Below are 18,475 nucleotides of genomic sequence, written 5' to 3'. Positions count from 1 at the left end.
AGCAAAAGTTTACAATATGTCAAAAATCCCTTGGGCTGCCAAACACCCAAATTCTGCCTGCAATTTATAAAAATTTCTGACTCTTACAACACCGTAAGGGAAGAGAATAGTCCAGGGAATCACTGTTACATCCCTTACTGGGTATTGTCGAAAAAAAGAAAACCACATTGAGCCAACTATACCTGTAATTTGGCCTGGTATGGCTGCTATTACCTTCTAGAACTTTCTCAAGGAATTGCCTTGGCACACAGGTTTCTTTACTAGTGCTTTCTTTTAATCTACAGTCTTGAGATCACAGCATTATACTTAACCTTATCTCTTCCTTTTGGCCTCATTACTATTTGATGATATTCAGAATTCACATAATATTCCATATCTTTAATTACCTGCCTTGCCTACGTTTAATAAAGTTGTTTCATCTCAAATACAAAGCACTTCTTTTTTTGAGTACAATCAACAATATTGTTTCTTGAATTCTCCTCAGCCTAATATTAATTATATAAGCTACCTACAACTAAGTTTTACTTCCTTAAAAATACCCATATTTACAGGGTAAATTGATAATTCTTAATTCATGTTTTCTTGGTAAATGAACGTCACGTCTGAGTAAACTGCAATTTTTCTGCCCATAATTCTGTTCCATTTCCCTTCTCTTTCTCAAAGATTTTAGTTCTGTCTTCAAGCCCTGGTTCCTACAGTTTCCCCAATTTAAAAATAAAATTTAACAAATGGCTATTCAGTCACATCTTCCGTGTAACTATCTCAAAAAATGCTAAAACGGGTCCAATTTTGTGTAAAGCTAGGCAACAGAACAGCAACTATGCTCTTTACCGATGCAAATGGTAGATAAGAACCTCAAAGTAGTTAATAAAAGGTTGCTCTAATTGCAGACATTATTGTAAAGCAAGAAAATTAAGTGTTTAGAAAGGAATTTATGGGGACCAAAAGCAATTCTCCAATTTGATTTTGGTCAAAACAGTGTGCTAACCTGCAGCAAGTGATAGGAGATGTCAGTCACTGTCTCAACCCTCCAGCATGAATGGGGGGAGAGAAAGGCAAAAACGTAACAAAACAAGCAACAAAACTCTCACAATCAATTCCAGAAGAGCTTTCATGTCCCCTCCAGTACCAATGCAGATGGAAGACAAGCACAGTCTTCAAACCCTCTTCATCTAACACTCTATTTCTTTGAAAGGCTACTCAGGTACGAGCTAAATCTAATTTCAACTAAGATACAAGAACAGAACCTCAACCTTGTGTTTTCAACTGCAAACTGCTCGTGCTTTGTTACTACCTGAATGATGCCACGATACCACGAAATAGAAGTGAAGTGTTACACTGAGAGACTGTCATTAAATGAAGTCCCTGGCAACATTTTTGCCTCAAGGCAGTATTAAAAAGGTCTTCCTGATCCTGGAAGATTTCTGCAGGCGCTTCAAGAAAGTTGTTGACACTACCTAAAGCCTAATATACAGCATCAGCTTGAAAAGTGCATATTTAAATTGCATATGAATACAATTGTTGGAGGTGGCATCTTCACCATTAGATAACCCGCTGCAGAGAGATCAAGATGGTAAAATTCTAAAGCGAATTATGAGAAAGCTGTGAAAACAGAATTATTCCTAATCTCAGAAATTAACAACATAAAAATACTGCATTTTACCTTAAAAAAAGACAAGTAACTATCCTGAAGCTATTTAGACAGTTATTTTCTGGACACAATCTCTTTGAATGTAATATTGCTTATTCGAACTGGTATTTGTAAATAGAGGTTTGATGAAGTAGGGAAAATATTGCACCTAGAGCCAAGGTACCAGATACTCTGCAAGTAAGGAAAAATCCTTATTTAAAGGAATAAAATTCAAAAAAGCTGAATTACATGCACAAGGCTTCAGTTCTGGAGCTGAAGGAAATTCCAGAGCAGGACGAATTTTAAGAATCATGGTACTCATGTTAAAAATAAAATATGAATGGAATTCTCAGAGAATCAAAGTAGTTTCTTTGAATTAGATCTTGTTTGCTTACAGACATTCTTAAAATCTGTATACTATTACCACTTTTGCCTTGCTACTGTCACTACTTTTTAAACACAGAATTTATGGAACTGCAAAGGACAGCATCTTACCAGCATCTCTTCCTCTACTGAAGAGAAAGCATTTATTCACATCACCTGGCTAAAAACCATCAATATCTTTCATAGAAAAGATCTAGATAAAAATTATTTACCAGATAGGGCATTTTATTGGATGCCCTTGTTTTTTTTTTTAAACCATCTTTCTTATGATGCTTCCCTACTGTTTGCTACTAAAGGTAGCAAACATCTTGATCCTTTAAGCAAATAATCCCGTTGTGTTTATGGGGTGTTCTTTGTCTTCAAGTAATCTTGAAGATGATTTTTTGTTTCATGCAGTCTTCAGGAACTGCACCCCAGACAACTCCAGTAGGATGCAAGATCTTTCCCTGTAGCCCTTCTCTAACTGTGACAGAAAGCAGATGCTGGCTGAGCACTCAAAGCTTGATGCCGACCATTAGAACTGTTATTTCTGCAAAAGGTGATTCCAGAGGCTCCAGGGCTGGGCACAGGCAGAGAAATTATTAAATTTCCTCTCTTTTTTCCTCCTCTTTTTTCTGTTTTCCCCATGCATAAATAAATACACATATAACCATTTCTGATCAAAATGTTTTTGACAGGTGCAAGCTGCTGACCTTTCTAATCAAAAAGCAACCATTTAGCAAACCACTGTTGGCTTTATGCACTTTTTCCTTAGGGTCAGTTTATTTTAAAAAAACTTCCAAAACACAGATATCCACACATTCACACACAAAAAAAAAAAAAAAAAAAAAAAATCAGGAGAAGAGAAGAAGGGAAGCCTTGGATGCAATTTTATTTATGTTCAGAAACATTTCAAGGGTTATGAAATCATTTGCTAAAATAGTGCCAGGAATAGCAACAACAGAAAAAAAAAAAAAAGGGTTGCAGGGAATCTATCTTGGCACCAATGTGCCACTGAGCAGTTAGTTACATTCTCTCCTCTGGCTTTAAGGATCAAGATCCTAGTGGCAACATAAGCATGCGCCAGAAAAGTAAATACATTGGTAATTTTCAGAGAGATATATTATTTTCCAATTGCCATTAGGCTTCATTTTTTTAAATGTTTCAGTCTTGATTTTAAAAGTATTATAATTTCCTCTTCCTTAAAATAATGACAATTACTGGCACAAAGCCATCCCTGAAAGCCCCACTTGCTGGCCACACAAAAGACAAGCAATTTGAAAGGCCTTGTCTGATATTTTAATTTTGGTGCACCAGAAAAAAAAACCACAGAAAAACACAGATTGCTTATGTTATGAACCCAATATCAATAAAAAGCCTAAGCATCTGCTACTGTATCTGCAGTTCATCAGGCATATAAATGCTTACATGACACTGAAAAATGTTTTAGCATGAAAAAACTGTAACAGCTGAAAGAATGTTTCTTTCTTCACTCCCTGGGATACGAACCCTGTTTAAAACCACCACCACCACCATACACATCCTATGTTTTGAGGAACAGACCATCAAAAAGATCTGTCAGTAATGCTGAGGACAAACCAAGCCAGTATATTGCAGTGTTTATGAATCAATCATTGTCTTTGCTGTTTACAGCTTCATGTCCTGTACCAGTGAAAAATCATCCAAATGCCCTTTTAAATACCTCTACATGATGGAAAAATCAGGTGCTATCAATCCAGCAGGATAAAAAAAGTTTCTCATATACCGCAGGATGAAAAGAATAATTAACCCCATTCAGTAATCCTCAAAGAAGAGCTGCTGTGCTAGAGCCCTTTCATTCATTCTTCTGCTACAGTAAGAGGAAAAGATACAGAGAAAAACAATTTCTATGCAGTGTTGTCACAGCATCTTGGTTTCCTTCTATTGTAAACTTTCAACACAGACTTTTTTTCTCATTTCTGTCTTTACCTCTCGACATACACTACCTCCTTATGCTTTAATGCATTCGATGTTGTTCAACTATTCTGCAAACTGCAAAAAATGAGCATTTCTCCCTTGCCATAAAGGCAGAAGCATAGGGGGTTTTGTTATAATTTTTATCAAATTTTTATCAAGAGCACAGGTATTCATCTCTGTCCATTAGTATTTTACTGTAAATCAAGTAGAGATCCTGTTGTTCAGCATAAAGCTTGGATTCCTTACCTTATTGAGTAGAAGAGAGCTATAAAAGAAAATAAAACTCAAAATATGAAAGCATGATTAGCTTTTATCTTTCAAACACTATTTTACATAAATAAACTTTATTACACTTTAACCATTATTAGCTGGGGATTTTTTCAGATAAGAAGTAATTTGGATGCAGCAAATGATTTTTATAGCTAGACAGGCACGGACACCATAGCAAACATGAACACAATTGCTGAATTTTATTTCACATTTAATGGGTATAATCAAAAATCTGAAAAGGAAGTCATCAACATGTTTCCCTTTTCCAGGCTTTGAATTAATGACAAGGTCTTGATTTTGTAAGTGTGCATCATGTAATTTTTTCACTCTAACTAGATCAAATCACTTCTCAACTTCAATGGAATTCCTCATACAAGATAGATCAAGCCTTTTTGTGTATCTTAGGGAACAAATCTGCAATATATCTTTGCATCTTTTACATCTATCCAATCCAAAGTACTGTCAGTGCGGAAGCTCAGGGATTAGAGCTAGTCAGCTGGTAACACACTATTTATAAAAAAAGTATACATACTTAGTACACTAATAAATTGCTAGTAGACATAATAGCATCCTTTATAGGAATTAGCAAGTTTAAGATTGCTTTTATGTTAAGGGACAAAAATTAATATTTTTTGATAACAGCTTGCTTTTATCTAAGATATCTTTTAGAGTAGACTTTGAGCTTCAAAGTAACGAATATTCAGCAAAACGATGGAAAGGAAAAAATGTAACTGAGAAAAACCAGCTACCTCTGAAACTAATTATATTTTAGTTCACTCTGAAGTCTTAAGTCAGCCAAGGGAATGTAGTAGAGGCTCAATAAAAATTGTTTTTAATAAATTAGTTATTAATTAGTGCAATCATGCACGTTAAAAAATAAACTAAAAAAAAAAAAAAAAAAAAAACAAAAACACAAAACAAATTTGAAAAGCCAAATGAAAAATCTCCTATGCATTTCAGAATTGTTTTTGAAGATCCTAAAGTAGGCCTGGGGAATCAGGACTCAAACCAGCAGCTCCTATATTCTGTATTCAGTAGCAACATCTGGATACACACAAATTCCAAAATCAGCTGGTGTGAACCCTCTGCAGCCACACTTTATCCCTCTGTGGAGCAGACAGCTCAATATGCAGCTTGAATATGGCTGATGATACACATGTTCAACAACCACTATTGCCTGGAATTACATGATTTTAAGAACAGTTGACATGCATGTGGAAGAGCAGAGAAGATTCCATTCTTCCCAAACCCAAGAAAATGAAAATAAAAAGTAAATATGTTCATGTTATCTAGCATTAGTTGATCTCTATGTATACATAAAAGATTACTATTTAAACTTTATACTATTTATTGAAAGTTTTAGGACCTGTTAACACACTGATAGCCCCCCTTGAATTCAACCAAAATACTTTTAGCTCCAATATTCACCATTGCTTGCCCAAACCAACTTAAAACAAGAGATTCTCAGATTCTCACTTTCTGAAAAACTACAGAGAACACATTCTCATCTGAAATGCAAATATTGAATATAAAGTTACCAAACACTTCCTAAAACTGAAAAATCTGAACAGGTAAACCTAGCCCAAGAACAAACCTCAAGAAACAGAATGAGAACAAACATATATCAAGCATCCACATACAGAAAAATGTCAGAATGCACCACACATGAGTGCACATAGTCATAAATTTGAATAATTAATGACCATCTACTGAGCAACTCTGCTAGAAAGGAATGTTGGGCTATTAAAACTGTCTGTAAGAAAACTAAGCCTTCCTTCTATAGTGAAATATTTTTAAATGGTTCAGATGAATCAGAACCATTAGCAAATTTGGGTGGTTTTTTTTCCATAATGAGCAAGAGAAATCAATTTTATTCAAGGACATTGATCCAACCTGCAAACAGTATTTTTAATAACAGATAGATCCCCAAACTTAAAGAGAAGCTAAAAATCACATAAAACCAATGGTCAGTATTAGATATACTAATAGTACATCGTGATTTCTTTCCCCAGTGGGAAAGATTAACTGGGTCCAAATTTTGAGAACTATGTTAAAATCATTAACAATTTGGAAACATTTCACTGCTACTTCATTGGGTATTACCACTACACCGACCCCCACATGCATCTTGACAAATGAGGCCAACCAGAGTTTTGTAAGATTCTTGCTGATAAGGCAGGCACACGCTTTAAAAACACGTTTATCTTTCTACTTGACAACTACATAAAACCATCTTTTTCCCCATAAGCAATATGAAAATTATGCAAATCAGGTAGGTATTTAAGCAACAGAGCTCTCTTTACTGTCATACTCTGCCAAGGTGTGGCATTCCTGAGGTGTTAGGTAATATCAAAGACAATCTCAGCAGTCTCTCTTCAAATGAAAATTGATCTCAAACTCTATGCTAGTACTGTTTGGACTCAGCCTGGGACATCCACTTCCCAGTTCTTGGGAAGTCTGGGACACCACACACATACCAGTTGTTGCAGGTACTGAGAACAGGTACAGAATAAAGATTCCCAAGGAAGAAACAACAACAACAAAATGGCTGTTCTCAGCATCTTACACCAATCTTTATAAAGGCTCTTATGCAGATATGTAAGGACTGCTGAAAAACTCAACTGTCACAAATTCAATCTCCATTTCAAAAGGAATAACTATAAGGCTGCATTAGCACTACAGGCAAGTACTTTGTGACTTCTCATAACAGCATGTACTGTGAGCAAGATAGTGAGTGTTCAGCAGAAATTTTTTAGAGTATTTAAAACTTCAGACACCAGTCTGCTTTGTAAACATGCAGCACACCTTGGGCCTCAGATTTTTGAATGAAGAAAGCAAGGCCATCAAGAATCTTTAGCTGTATTTTAAAAGAGTAGGCAAGGTCATATCCAACAGTTTGATGTCCTTTTATAGAGCTAATGTTTGTTTTGGAGCCACTACTTGTTAGCTGTCAATTAAGAGGTTTTACCTCCCTTTCAGATCCACTATAGTTACACAAGCAACAGAAATGTTGGTAAGTATGAACGTCCCTGTGTAACAACAGACTAAGTAATAAGACATGGAAGCCTTGAAATATTAAGATACACCACTTCCCCAAAATTTACTTCTGAAACACAATTTGCCAATAATATACATACAAACCTTTTACACTTGACACTGCCTGATGCAATATTCATTCGAATCCCTTTCTGAAGGACTTCCTCAAAACCTGCATAATCACACATATACACTTTCCAGGTAACAACTGTTAGTTTCACAGGCACATTATCAAGCATCTAAGAGGTACATCAACAGTTCATTATTTAGCACTGTACACACAGAGAGCTTCACCCATGTACAGTTAATTACTACTAATGCCAAACTTGTGCTTAGCAAAGTTTTGTTTTTTCTGAAATGAGCTGCAGATTTTAGTGTATGAAGAGTTATGAAAGGTAACTGAAGTTCCTTTGGCAGTAAGAGAGCAAGCATGTCTTTTTAGAAGGGGAGCTAACACCAATATCCCTCCTCCAAAGTGAGAAAATTGTCCATCCTCAGGCTTATATTTACATCAAAGCAAATAAATGACCCACACCTTAACAGGAAGAAGTCTTAGTTATCATATTTTTCACTCCACTTTTTCACTCCTCTCCAAGAAGTGATGAAGTGAGTTGGGAGGGCCTTGTGAGGTGGCACACCATAGATATGATGTTCAGTGCTTCAATGACATAGGACACACATTTCTGCGACTCACACAGCTTAGCTTGGATCACAGTCACTGCTGTTCTGTGCAAACCTATTTATACTGACAGAGCAGAGAGCCAAAACGGTTGCTTTGTAATTAGTTCAGGCATGTTTGAATCCAGAAGGGAAACTCTTTTAGCTGATTCTCCCTGGGAATACTACAAAGTTCCACTACAGCTTCACAGTGTAGCCATGAAGATCAAGAATGGCTCCTCATTCACCTAGAAAAATAACAAATCATAGTACTGAATTGTTCTCCTGCATCTTGGCTTTACTCTGAATGCACTGAAATGTTTGAAAACACTTTCTCTGAAAATTTGCCATCTGTAGTGTCAAAGGCATTCCTGTCAGAGAAAGAAAACCTTGTTGAGGGCAAAATTCAGTCAAGATGACTGTAAAAACCTAATCCACACCTTTGAATTTGGACTGAATATCCATCACTTAAACATCTCGCAAATGACCCAATTTGTTTACATGGCCCTGTAGCTTTTTATGACTTTTCCATAAAAAAGTTATTACATCCATTCCTTTTATTTTGTTTTAGAGCATTTGAATGAGCCCCAGAACCACAAGCAAGTGAAACAGATTCTCTGCAGATGGAAGTGGCCTCATATAACTCTCCACTACCGGTGAAATCGTCAGAACAACACTTTCAGTTTGGAAATGCCATACCTTCATACACAGGAAGAGAATTTCCTGTGCCATATGTCTTTTTTAATGTTTAACTATTGCATAAAATGAGTGCTGGTTTCCTTGTCAATCCAAAGAGGCACTAGGAGCCCCTATGACTTGGATAGTTTGGAACAAGGGTGAACACAGTTGGATGGTTACACAGGGAATTACACTGGAGGAGAAAAAGTAATAAAATAGAAAATAATAATAAACAAACTCAGATATGCTAGCTGCTATCATACAGTAGCTCATCCAATGAGGCTCCCTAGATAACAGTTTAGTAAAAAAATGGACAACTGAGTTTTGTGGAAAATACTATAACTAAAGATAACAATTGAAACAAATTATATCATGTATTAGTTCAGAAATAAGTACCTCCTCCACCCACTTCATCTGCTTTTAAACAAATAAAGCTGAAATAGAGAATTAGGAGCTACAGACTGACAGGGAAGGTATGCTAGGAGCATCTTCAAAATATTTTTTGCAGTGTAAACTACTCTTCAAACATGACACTCTGGTATTTAACACACACATAAAATTACAACTTTGCTGATTTGTGGCAAAATGAATAATGGTTTAAAGATGTAGAATATTGAAACTACAAAAAGGGCACCACTCCTTTACCTTTTACTGCCTGAACCTAGTTTGAATCCCATTTATCAGTTTACTGGACCAATTCCCTAATTAACTGCAGCATCTAACTCCTTGCCTCCCCTCACCTTCTTACATGATTTACTGCAAACTCATTATAAGAATACTACAGCAGCAGCAATGTAAAAAGGAATTAAATGTACAGAAAACACAAGCACCATTGAGTCCTCCTCCCAAGACATTCTTTTTCTGAGACAGACAGATTAAAGTTTCAAGAAAAGCCACATAAAGGTGATAAAGGATCCAGCACTCATAATTATCACTGGCTATACCAGACATTTGCTGAAACTAGGAAGATCTCCCCTGCTTTCCTTTAGCAAGTACTGTAATATCATAGAGAATATCATCTTAATATATATTAGGATAGGTACCCAACCAACAGCACTGGTCATCTGGAAAACCAAACCCTAAAAAATTTAAACCAAAGATTTTTAATTCCAGCCACAGTGCTGGCAAGGTGCATGACCAAAGGCAAACCATGCCTTTAAGGCCTGCCTGCCTTTACCAAGCTTTATGCAGTATCAGTGGTACCTTCCACTTCTGTGGAGAAATCAATACAAAAGTGATCAAACTGAGCCACTCCTGCATGCTGTTTTAATGCAGTTAATAACCAGTTTTAACTATTTCAAGGAGAAATTTCAGTGTTTTGGACTTTCAGGGAGGTAGAAACAGAGGTGACCTTCAGCCTAGAAGAATCTCCTTAAAACATCCATGCTTATAATGACACCTTGAATGAATTTACCACAAAATGGCAAGTTTCATGAATAATTTATGAGGATTAATTCACTAAAAGGCACATTACCACAGGAAAAAAAAAAGGTGTTATTGATTATTCCCTTGCCACTTTCATTATTGGTAATATAAAAGGATGCCACTTCATGGGAAATAACCTTTGAAATTTTTCTTATTTCATTTCTCTTTCTGCCTGTATTGGATTAGATGAAAGGGAGGTTAATCCATACCCTCTTTCCCTAGCCCCAAACAGAAAAATGGTAGAAAGAGAATAAAATTCTGAAAACAAAAGCAGCAACCATCACTGTGAAGATCCTCACTGCAGAGTCAACCTGCACAGTCTTAAATTAGCTCACAAGAATGAGAATAGCCACACAGTGAAATAATAACCCAGTGGCTCAAAGAGAATTAGCTAAACAGCTGAGCAGCTCTTTTAACTTCAGCTGGGTCTGGTCAGCAAAGGTGAAAGCACACTGTCATGGCATGGGGGGACACACAGTCACAGTCATTGCAATTTCCACAGCAGCAAGAAGCCAAACAGGCTCCCAGCCCAGGTCAAACATAAGGTCATGCCTATGCAAGGTGAACACCAAAGTCCAAAACTGAGGACAAAGATGGAATAGCTAGAAGAGAACTAATTAAGCTCAGAAAAAACCCAGCACTTGCAAACCCTAACGCAGAAGGCTTGCAGGAGATTGAGGAATTAGCTGAGCTTTCTTCTTTGTTTATACAAGTTTTTTATTAGTTCTTGTGCTCTCGGTGTGTAAGACTTTCTCCCAGAGCATCCAGAGTCCTGCCTTTTTTCACCCAGCCAAGCAACTGCTGTAGAAACTGATTAAGTTATGGAAATGTAGTGAGTTGTTATTGTACACATTCTTTGTAAAGATAAGGTACCTTTACACATAAGACTGCTTAAGTATGGTTTAAAATCATGAAAACAAACATAAATAACCCAGTGTAACACTGAAGATTTGCTTGAAAATCTCATGAGAACGATGTCAAGAAGAGGTGATCAGAAGACAATAACCCTAAGGCTTCAATGTCTATGCACAGAGCCAGGAACAAATATTCCAGGCATTGTCGTCATAAAATAACACCCCACAGTCTAAGAAAGCCCCTTCAAATCACCAATTTATATTGTAGCTTCACAATAATGCCTTATGAATTTTCACTTACCTACTTGAATAAGAAAAACATTTCACATTCAAACACAAGCTGAAAAAGTTCTCCCCAAAAGGGAACGACAGGGCTGAGTAAGTTTTAACATGCAATTAATTTCTCAGAAACTCAGAAACAACTAAGCACTCATACAGAGACTTAAGTGCTACTAAAATAACTATGTTACTATGTGTAAGCTCTATTTACTTTCTGTTCCAGTAACTTTTTCTAAGTCACACTGGTTTCTGCTAAAAGGCTACATATATACTGGCCAGTTCTTAAGATGCTTACACACCAATAAGTGTTCTTCCCATGGCGTGCAATTTGTGACTAAAATGCAAAGGCATGGCTCTCTGGTAAAGCCAAGAGCTATCTATAAAGCAATTGAAGAGGCTCATTTCCCGGTAAGGGAAGTGGGCTTGCTCAGCACATCCTCTTTCTAGTAATCAGGAACTGCCAGACATAGCAAAAACCAAAAGTAGCAACCACCCAAGAGACAGAAACCCCCAAAATCACTGCTATAATGCACTACCACTGCTGTATGATGTAAATCAGTACTTTGCTATTACATGTTGACTGTGTAATAATTAAGACTCAAAGAGTTTGGATAAAGTTTTAAGGTACGAGAGACATTACATTTATGTGAAGATAAAGTCCAATCTAAGCTCTTTGGCAATATAGATGTCCCTGACTCAAGATATGCCACATGTTTCTTCTCCATTGTAAAACTCAATCTGACTGACAGACAAGCTAAAAGCCCTCCAAACAACATGACATAGAGCTTTAAAGTCCAGTCTGCAAACTTAATAAGAAATAGTTAATGTAAATATAAGATTTTACACTAAAATCAAGATTCAATTTTACACTAAATTCCATTTTATATTAAATTCCATTCCAACTCTAAAAGATACATGGACAGGTTGGAATGACTACATATTTGGGACAAGGAGTAAAAGGTCTGTGCTTTTAAAACCCTTATTTTACCTAACAGAAGAAACTGAAGAAGGAGAAGTTCCAAGCATCACTCTGCTGAATGGTAAACAATATGCCAGAAGTCAGCTACTAACACAAAAACACCCAGTTTTAAAAACCTTCTTCCTCTGCAATTTATTGTAGCTTTGAACAGCTTCTCTAATTTGCCACAATCTTCTGCTTAAAGTCAAAAGAGGATGTGCTATAATTCATTACTTTCCAAGAAAACAGCTTTAAAACATTTCAAAACAAGCCTTGAACTAGGCAGAAATAGATTTAACTTGAGAAAAATTGCACCACTATCAAGTTTCCCTTTAGATGACATAGCTTATTTATTATACTTCCTTATCTTCTCAAAACTAAAGACAATTTCTGCTACCCAGCAACAGTCAATAGGCTGTGCTGGCACTCTTCAATTCAACATGAGACAGTGGAAGTGGCATTAAATCACGATAAAATATTCAGTTATAAGAGATAATTTTGCAGTCTAATGACTGCCTTCAAGCAAAAGCACTGACACTCCTGTCTGTAAGGATTCAATGGGCTCCATCACTTGGACATCATCAGGTTTTTCTGATGTCCAACCCAAGTTAAAGAACTTAATCAGAAACTCTTTGTTGTGACGCTGTTCCACTTCCTGAATTAACACTTTGGAGATACACAAATCAGGGAATCCTCTATGTGGCTCAGAGTAGGCGTGGCAGGCCACACACACGTCAAGGTGATGAGAGAATATTCCTCTGGCACTTCAGCTACTCACTCAGTTCCAGCTGCATCCACCAACTTTTCCCAAGGATGGCCTGAAATATGCAAGTTTCAAACTCCATCTCAAGGACACACTTTTGGGTATGGATTTTTTAAGCTACATAAATCTTTCCTATTTCAGAAGATTTAAGAAACAGATTATGAAGTGTTCAGTTAGTGAAACTTATTATTAGGGGTTTCCATATGGAGGAAGAAGAAAACCAACCTAATCCTGTTTGAGATCTGTTAAAAGACAGATAATGAATGACACATTACCTGTACTCCAGAACTGACAGAAATCAAGTAAAAGCTTCAAGTAAGTAAGATTTACTTCAGCAACTCTATTTACTGCAGTTCATTCATACTTGAAACTGACTGCAGGAAAAATCAGAGTCTTTTTAGTTGGCCCTGGTGAGTTTCTAACTAACCTCAGGTTCTTGGCCTTCTGAATAATTCAGTACCACACTTGAAATGTACACACCACATAAACTGTACACATCATTGCTTATGGCATCCAACAGTAGTTTTTACATTATGTTCTATAGATACACTTGTAACAGCTGACAGCTTAGCAGAATTACTTTAAACATTTACTGCATCTTGTTCTAAGGCAGCCACGAAAACAGATCTCAGATTCTCCTACCATCTTATGTTGTAATCAAATCCAGGTTAAGCTAATAACATCACACAGGCAGGTGCACTCAAGACTTCCAGAGTTAAGTCACTAGAATTTAGTCATTCACAGTACTCAACCTACCAACGGTTCCCAGTCATTTCTGAAGCTACAGAAACAGCATGAACATACTATGTCAAAAACACTAGACAAAAGTAGAAATGAAGAAAGAAAATAGAAGTAAACCATCCAATCAATCAAATTCAATATACAAGACATTTAGTTTTGTGATTTAAAAGAAACTGAGCATGCAATTTCTCTTGATTCTTTGCTTCAATATGGAAAATGGTACTAAATATATCAAAGAGCCATAAGAGAAATGATAAAGCCATCTAAGTATGAAAAACCCTTCAAAGCATAATCTGACAAGGAATTGTAGAAATGAAATCCACCCAGATAAATGGGAGCCCTCACCACATGCTCCATTTACTACTGCTTTACTTTCCAGAAAACTGTTGCATAAACTTCTTTGATCCTACAGATTATTTACTCAGAGGAATAAAATAAAAACATTAAAGATAAATAGGATTTTTTCACAGAAATCACATAAAACCCCTTACTGTCAAGCAGAATTACAAATAAAACCCGGTCTTAGAGAAAAGCTCACTATAAGAGAGGGCAGGAAAATAAAAACGTGGAGGTAGTTTTAAGTGGTTTCAAATGGAGTTACGCTGGCCCCACAGCAACCACCACACTGAATTTCCAGGAGGTACCAGCAAAACACTGTTTCCTAAAATATTTAATTTACAATTGCAAAAAAATATTTACACTAGGAAATTGCCACGTAAAATAATATTCACTATGCAGCAAAAACAAGAGAGCTTATTATGCAAACAATTAGCAAATAAATTGAGTCAAACCGTAATTTTGAAGTTAATATATTTCAGTTATTAAATAATTAAATATTAGTTAATCCTTAAGCACATGCTTACCCTTTGAAACACCAGTAGTCCCACTGAATTAATAACTGGTCACAGGCATCTTCAGCACCACCTTGAAGCAATAGCTATAGCACCCATGTGTGCAGCTGAGTAACACTGATCCATTCTACTGCAAAACTTCTTGGCCACTTAGCAGTTTTACAAGTTGAGGACAGAATTTTTATTTGTAGACTGTGTGAGTAAAAAAAATATCTCTCTCCTGACCAGAGATTATTTGGCACGTGAACAGCAATATCTCATTCTCATACTCCAGGGAGTTTTAACCTGCCTCTAGCTAAAAGCTATACAATCTTTAGATTGCAGCAGAGTGTAAAAATCACTCTAATTAAATCAAGTAAGAACTGGTTTGACTAGTGTTACTGATCCCCCAAATAATTAAAATCAGTCAAGAAAAGTCAGAGGTTGGTACTTAGCTGTACTTAAACTTGTGCTAATTTTTTTAAGTAAGTTTTGCAATTGAACAACTATACAGCAAATTTAAAGTAAGCTACAAGAGGAACTTGGACTGTTCTGAGTATAAACTAACACATAATACAGTTTCAGGGCACTTCTTTTTTTTGATAAAACAATTTTTAATAAAATTTCTCCAGGCTTTGCATTTGTTCTAAGAGGGAGTATCTCAGAGTATGCCAAATTACATTGCAAACCATTTGAAGCCTGCATTTCTGATATATGTGAACAGAATCTAGTTTGCACCATCACATATACTTACACCTATTTACACCAGTTTTAATTCTGTGCTGGATGATCTACCTTTTACACTGTTGTGCTCCCATTGTTGCACCCTGGAGGCCTTTCAGGGCCCAGTTGCATTACCCTGGAACAAACCTTTAAGAGGAGACTGACAGCATAGCAGGTCTCTTTCCAGTCCTGACAAAGTTAAAGCAATAACAATACTCTGTGTGTTGATAAGCTCCATATGCACACCATGCAAATTTAAGAGAAGGCAGCACAACAGCACGAGACATCAGTATAGAATTGCCAAACCCATTTTGTCACATACTGGCCCTAAAGCCTCTAAACACCAGGTAGGATGAGAAGGGGTAGAAAGTAAGTGATTTCTCACACAGAGCAGATAATTTCCTGTACTGTGCACAAAGTCTGATTGGTTTCCTGTCAGAATAGCCCAGTCTCTAAGTCTTTTGATCACTTTCCCCTGGCCCTTCACAGTTGCTCTGATTAGAGATTGATCCCCACGCTGCTCTTTGATCAGCAGCTCCTGCAGTCTGCAGGTGCCATATATCATCACATTAACAGGCCACAGCAGTATTCATCTCCCCCTTTTAAATTTGTTAGTGCACTGTATGTTCTACCCCTTAAAGAGCACTCGGAGAGGTCTCTGAAACTTTGCTTTCTGTTAGAAGATATGATGTAGAATAGTTTTATCTGGGGAGTCCCAAGTTCAAAGTTGAGAGAATTGAATTAGCCTCGAATCTGCGTTTCTGCTTTATTTCATTACAGTTCAGAGAGTTTTCAGAGCTCCCAGCTTGGCCTTTTGTGTTGGTTTGTGCCCAGGGAGAGAGCTTGTTCTAGCTGACATACTAAGCACTAAATTTTTCAAACACAACCCCCCCTGCCCTGTACATTAAACACCAGGCTTTCCATGAATGTATGCTAACAGCCTTCATTTTAGATATCCTACAGTAAGCGTGCTTTCGTGCAGTATATAACATTACAGTTTGTAAAGTATTCCTTAAAATGACTTCATAATAGCAGATCAAGAGGAAAGGCGCTTAAAAATCTGAATAATGTAAATCATATGGAGTTCAGAGGCTAAGCAAATTACACACCCCGGAGCTGCCCTTGCTCTATGAAAGGAGCCTTTCTCCAGCTCTGCACAGCCCCAGCCCAGGGGAACTCGCATTTGAGAGTTTTCTAAACATTTCAGGTACACTTGAAAGTTGAAAGTAATTCTCATTTCCTACGCAGGATTAGCTCGTTTCCAGCCCGTACAAAACACCACTCATTCCCGCGCAGACACAAAAAGACAAGAGAGAAGCATTTAGGGGTACAAAGGTGCGCGGCTCCTTGTTGGGTTTAGCTTGTTGTTTTTTTTAGTTTGTTTGTTTTTACAGCAGGGCGAGGCGGTGGAGGGGAAGGGGACACATTGTGCACCCCAAGTGCCGCAGAAGAGGGAAGCGCTGCCCTTTTACAGGGGCCGGCGGGCAGAGCTGTGCTTTCCCCGCGCCCACCACCCGCGGCGGGAGGAGAGGAGCCCACAGGAGCCCAGAGGAGCCCACAGGAGCCCAGAGGAGCGGGAAGGAGAGGAGAGGGGAGGAGAGGGGAGGAGAGGAGAGCTCCCCTCAGCTCAGCTCCGCTCCGCTCCGCGCCGGCCGCCCCCGCCCTGCCTCCTTACCGTTCTGCTCCTTGGCGCCGGAGAAGGCGAACTTGCTGCTGAGATCCGACTCGGCGGCGGCCCCGTGCCTGCGGCCGGGCAGGGCAGCTGTCAGCAGGAGCAGCCCGAGGAGGAGCATTGGGCCGGCGGGGCGAGGCGCTCCGGCACGGCGCTGCAGGCACAGGCGGCACCGAGGCCCGCGCGTCTCTCAGCAGCGCCCGGCGCGGGCTGCGCCGCTGGGGAGAAGGCAGCACTGAGCCTGCTCTGGCAGCGGAGAATTGCAGGGTAGTTTCCACATAATCCCATCCAAAACTTTTTTTCCTAGAGCCCTGGTTTTTTTCTGCGTCTCCAGGTTTTGTTTTGCTTTGGCTTTAAAAAAAAAAAAAAAAAAAAAAAAAAAAAAAAAAAAAAAAAAAGGATCAAAAGGAAAATCTGGACGCAGACCAGCTTCGCAAGGACTAAACAATCCGTGGCGGGCGGGGGTCAGAGGAGTGGGGCTGGTGTGGCGGCGGCGGAGGAGCAGCGCGCACCTGTCGGGCGGGCGGGGGGCGGGCAGCCCGGGCTGTGCTCACACCCCAGAGCTCTGCTCACACACACCCCAGGGCTGTGCTCACACCCCAGAGCTCACACACCCAGCCCAGCGCTGTGCCCGCCCGCAGCTCTCCGGCCGCGCTGCCAGCCCGGGCCGTGCCTGCCGCCTCCCCCCTCCTCCTCCTCCTCCTTCCCCCGCCGTCCCGTCCCGTCCCATCCCATCCCGGCGAGGGCGGCACCTGGCGCGGCCGTTGACGCCCCGGGAAGTTGTCGGTGGGAAGAAGGGGAGGCTGCGGGCGGCCCCCGCTGCTGCCCCCTCTCCTGCGGCCAAGCAGAGGCGCAACAGGTGCTGGGAAGGGAACAGGGGGGCTCCCTCCCTCCGCCCGCCTCCGAGGGGGACCCCAGGTCACTGCAGTCTGCAGTCAGTGTGTGTGTTTGGTAATTAGGGCGAGGTGTTTGTTTACTGGGTTGTTATTAGGGTAATTTGGTTTGTGCTTGAAAACTTGATGCTTGGTCAAACATTTAATCTAAAGGATGCCCTTCGTAGTGGGAGCTAAAACACTGAGAGACTGAGAGGAAGTTTTTTAAAAGTCTCTGGGTTTTTTTGTTTTGTTTTTTTTTTTTTTTTTTTTTTACTAGAGATTGTTTTGGTTACCCTGAACTGGGACATCTAACAGTTACATAATGGAAACATAGGTTCAACTATGTAACTGTCCCTTGCCCTGTGGTACTTGGCGAGGTAAAGCAGGCAGGATTTGGTTCCTTTTTGCTGTTTCACCAGAAACCAAAACTGAGATTATATCAAGAAGTATTCCCCTGTTAATGCTGGTGAGGACTAACAGGACTGATGATGTTCAGCACCCATATAGATCTTTGCTAGGAGGACTTGAACTGTGGCTCTGTGGTGGGTCTGGTTAACAAGACCAAACGCTAACTGGATACCAGGAGGGCAAAAGAAGCAATTAAGACAAACCTCTTTGTCTTGATTGAGAAGTTTTGGCAGAGTTTCTTAAATTTTTGACTTCAGCCCCCATAGTTCTAAAGTTATTTTGGGGATGAAGGGGAGACCTATACAGACATATATTTGGGGGGGGGGGGGGGGCCTATATATCCATGATATGTGCAAG

At 39.0% G+C, this 18,475-nt stretch overlaps 1 protein-coding gene across 1 annotated transcript in view; it reads right to left on the bottom strand.

Moving 5' to 3' along the window:
• The window catches only part of PDGFC (platelet derived growth factor C), a 123,472-nt gene extending 105,237 nt beyond the window's left edge, over window positions 1-18,235 (bottom strand). The window contains exons 1-2 of the mRNA XM_083860982.1: window positions 17,588-18,235; window positions 16,839-17,186 (exon numbers count right to left, since the gene is read on the bottom strand). Coding sequence (XP_083717108.1) covers window positions 16,839-16,956 — 118 coding nt within the window. The 5' untranslated portion in view covers window positions 16,957-17,186; window positions 17,588-18,235. The remainder of the gene's footprint in view (window positions 1-16,838; window positions 17,187-17,587) is intronic.
• Between the last annotated feature and the right edge of the window lie 240 nt (window positions 18,236-18,475).

The sequence above is a fragment of the Zosterops lateralis genome (genome assembly GCF_965231275.1).
Source record: "Zosterops lateralis genome assembly, chromosome: 5".
Taxonomy (NCBI): domain Eukaryota; kingdom Metazoa; phylum Chordata; class Aves; order Passeriformes; family Zosteropidae; genus Zosterops; species Zosterops lateralis.
This window is presented reverse-complemented; position numbering and strand designations above follow the sequence as displayed.